The sequence below is a fragment of the Gymnoscopelus braueri genome (assembly GCF_963280865.1).
Source record: "Gymnoscopelus braueri genome assembly, chromosome: 3".
In the NCBI taxonomy this organism is placed as follows: Eukaryota; Metazoa; Chordata; class Actinopteri; order Myctophiformes; family Myctophidae; genus Gymnoscopelus; species Gymnoscopelus braueri.
In genome coordinates this window covers 6,471,667-6,475,167 of record NC_137612.1, presented here as the reverse complement: position 1 = coordinate 6,475,167, position 3,501 = coordinate 6,471,667, and the positions used below count along the sequence as shown (strand labels likewise).

At 41.4% G+C, this 3,501-nt stretch overlaps 1 protein-coding gene across 1 annotated transcript; it reads right to left on the bottom strand.

Moving 5' to 3' along the window:
- Positions 1 to 826: 826 nt before the first annotated feature.
- LOC308082901 (E3 ubiquitin/ISG15 ligase TRIM25-like) lies at positions 827 to 3,241 on the bottom strand (the record flags this gene model as incomplete). The annotated part of the gene is made up of 2 exons (XM_080424984.1): positions 827 to 2,045; positions 2,992 to 3,241. The coding sequence occupies 2 exons, from the start codon at positions 3,239 to 3,241 to the stop codon at positions 859 to 861; spliced, it is 1,437 nt and encodes a 478-aa protein (XP_080281110.1). The 3' UTR covers positions 827 to 858.
- Between the last annotated feature and the right edge of the window lie 260 nt (positions 3,242 to 3,501).

Genomic DNA, 3,501 nt, shown 5'->3' with positions numbered 1-3,501 from the left:
TCGTAGCGCGGCACTCGGTGCCGCGCTACGAGCTTGTATATCTGCTATTTTTGAATGGCCAAAGTGTAAAATAATGCTGTTTATCTCAAATGAAAAAGGTGACACAGATGCGTTCCAGGTCTTAATGGGTTAATAATGTTTAGGGTTCAGGGGTATACAAGAACCAAAAAAATGCATTAAATTATGAATCAAATGCATTTATATTATTAACGTTATTGTATTTCTTTTTTGTTAAAGCTCACTACAGGCTCTCAACACGTAAGCGTGTACAGTAGATAGGCTCTTTTCACTATTTAAAAAAAAAAAAAAGGCATTTTCGGTAGGAATGGTAAAAAAAAATAAGCAAAAAAATAATAATTCTTACTTGAGACCCAGAACAATGGGTGTCAAAGCAGCTATGTAGACTAGTAAATAAAACTCTATCTATCTTAACCTTTAAGTAACGTTCATTTAACTACTGTAGATTAAAAGTTGCTGTGTCAACCTTTCTACAAAGACTGTTAGAATAGAAGAACAAAGCAGAGATCCGAGACGTTTGGTTTGTTCATCTTAAATGTCACTTTATTCACAAAGACTATTTATACTGTGTCTTAGAGCAGTGCTGCTCAAACTGTGGGCCGGGACCCCCAGGGGGGTCCCCACATGATTATCTTAATGTACAACATTGTTTTCTCACTCAACAGTAAACAGACCAGCATACAGTATAAGTGCATACATACAGGGTATCTGCACATTTATAAAGAGACGATTTAAGGACTTTTAAGACCTTTTTAATGCAGATAAGATAAAAATAAGACCATAAAATAATGAAAAAAACATTCTGGAATCGTGACATGAGAGACAAAACAGAAGTGTGATCTACTTGAGGTCACACAACTCAGCAGTGTCTCCAGAAAATAGAGGATAAAATCCAACATGGAGGTTGTGTGTGAACGTGGTGTGGACTGTGTGGAGGAGAGTCATGGTGTCAGACACAAAGAAGGACAGAGTACCTGCACTGTGGTCCAGGTACACTCCTACTCTGGAGGACACACGGCCTGGGATGTTAGTAACAATGCCTCTGTGTCTGAAACGATAACCTTGTTTCTGACACATTAAAGACCATGATTTATCATTGAATCCAAATCCACATTCATCAAGAAACCCTGTTCTGCCGATATCTTTATATGAGACTGCTATAAGAACATTGCCTCCACTCCACTCTACCTCCCAGTAACAGCGTCCAGTCAGACCCTCTCTACTCAGAACCTGAGTCACTGTAGTGAATCTCTCTGGGTGATCAGGATAGGGTTGTGGTTTGTTCATCCATGTTACTTTTCTGTTCCCTTTAGACAGAGATAAGATTTCACAAGCTGTATTTGGATCCAGTGTGATTGAACGTGAATATTGTAAGAAGTCTGCTCTGGTCTTGGGTTCTATTGGTGTTGACAGTAAAACATCCACTCTGTTCACTGTCTCTGAGACGTTTGTCCCTCCTTCTGTAAGAATGTCCTCTAGTTGCTGGTCTCTGATCAGCTCCCTCACCTCAGACCGTCTTCTCTCAGTGGAAGAGATGAACTCAGTAAAGATGGCGTCACTGTCCTCCACTGCTCTGTCAGCACAGTGGTTGATGGACTTCACCTCCTGGTGAAGCACCTTCAGGTCTTTCTCTCTCTCCTGGATTCTCTGCTGGATGTTCCGCTGACTTGTATCGAGCTCCTTCTGTCTCTCAGTACGTACTGCTGCAGCTGAGATCGTATCGTGACCTTTGTGTTCGTCCATGGAGCACAGACAGCAGATAAACTGACGATCGGTACGACAGAAAACCTTCTTCACCTCGTCGTGACGAGAGCAGATGTTCTCCTGAAGCACGCTGGAGGCTTTGACCAGTTTGTGTTTGTGCTTAAAGGCAGGAGACTGATGGTGAGGTTGGAGGTGAGTGTCACAGTAAGAGGCCAGACACTGAAGACAAGTCTTCACAGCTTTCAGTTTCCTCCTAGTGTAGACATCACAGGCCACATCTCCAGGTCCAGCGTAGCAGTGATCATGAGGAACAGCTTGGAGTCCTGTTGATAGATTGATACATATGTATTTATCAATCTGATAAAAATCTATTTCATTGGTATGTGCCTGTACCCTCATATTTGGTAGCTTATAGGATCCAGCATGTCTCCGCAGCCTGATAACTATTGTTTTTGTTACTGTCTATCTGCCTTAACACCACTCTGTGTCAGACTGCGTGTGTAACATATTTTTTCCCCTCAAGATAGCCTGCAGCCTTGTTGTTATAAATATTGTGCATAAATGAGGACTCTGGTTGCCTAGGAGCCACAACGTAGGCCGACAGCTGGGATGGCAATGACGTCATTAGAAGGATGAACCACCGTTTATCACAAACCCACCTATAGAACAAACATGGGTAAATTCTCCTTCTACAGCACTGCCACCCAAGTGTGGAATGCCCTGACCTCATCCCTTAAAAATGTGGATCACTGTTCTCCTTTAAAACAGATCTTAAAATCCACCTTTCAGGAGGCTAAAGGTGGATGTAGTTATCACTTCTTAGAAAGGTGTTCACCCTCCCCCCCTTTTTACCTACCACCCCCCATACTCACATCATAATAGCCGTTTATATTTTTGATGGTATTGTATTTTTGGTGTCTATGCTATGTTGATTAATTGAATATATATACAGTAAGACCTCAATAGATTTTGTGTTATTCTTTTAGACCATGGGGATCTTTGAAAACATTTTAAAACAGTTCAACTAGCCGATCTACATCGACACGTTGTGAGCTTGTAGATTGGATATTTGAACTATTTGAAAATGTTTTTCAAAATAGTAAAAGAAGACAAAGAAGTTTAGGGATAATGGGTAAGGTGGCGCCCAAGATAGGGCCCCAAGTGTATGACTGTACTCGAGCTGTTTTCATTTCTGTCTGATACAATATTCAATCAATCAATTAAACAGAGTCAGTGAGCTGTATTTACAAGAGAATTTAAAGGTATCACCTGTCTTCTTCAGGCTCTCCACCACCTCAGCCAACATGGTGTTTTTCTTCAGAACAGGTCTAGGGATGAAGGTGTGTCTGCACTGTGGACAGCTGAACCTCCCTCTCTGATCGTCCTGGTTCCAGAACCCCTCGATACACCTGCTGCAGTAGTTGTGTCCACAGGGAACAGTCACTGGATCCTTCAGTAGATCCAGACAGATAGAACAACACAACTGTTCCCGATCCAGTTGAACTCCCTGCTGCGCCATTTTAGTACAACTGACTGTATGACTGTCTGTCTGTACAATTTATCTAGCCAGTCACACAAGTAATACAACTAATTAGATCTCCCCTTGTAAAGGGTATTCTAGCAACCGAGTTAGCGGACACAACTCAGACCTGTGTCTTTGATGATTTTATTATACTAACATTACAATACAAACATACTCTAACACTTCTAGGCCAATAGGTTATAAACCTAGAAAAGGAAACATAAACAACAACACAACAACAAATTATTGACATGAAA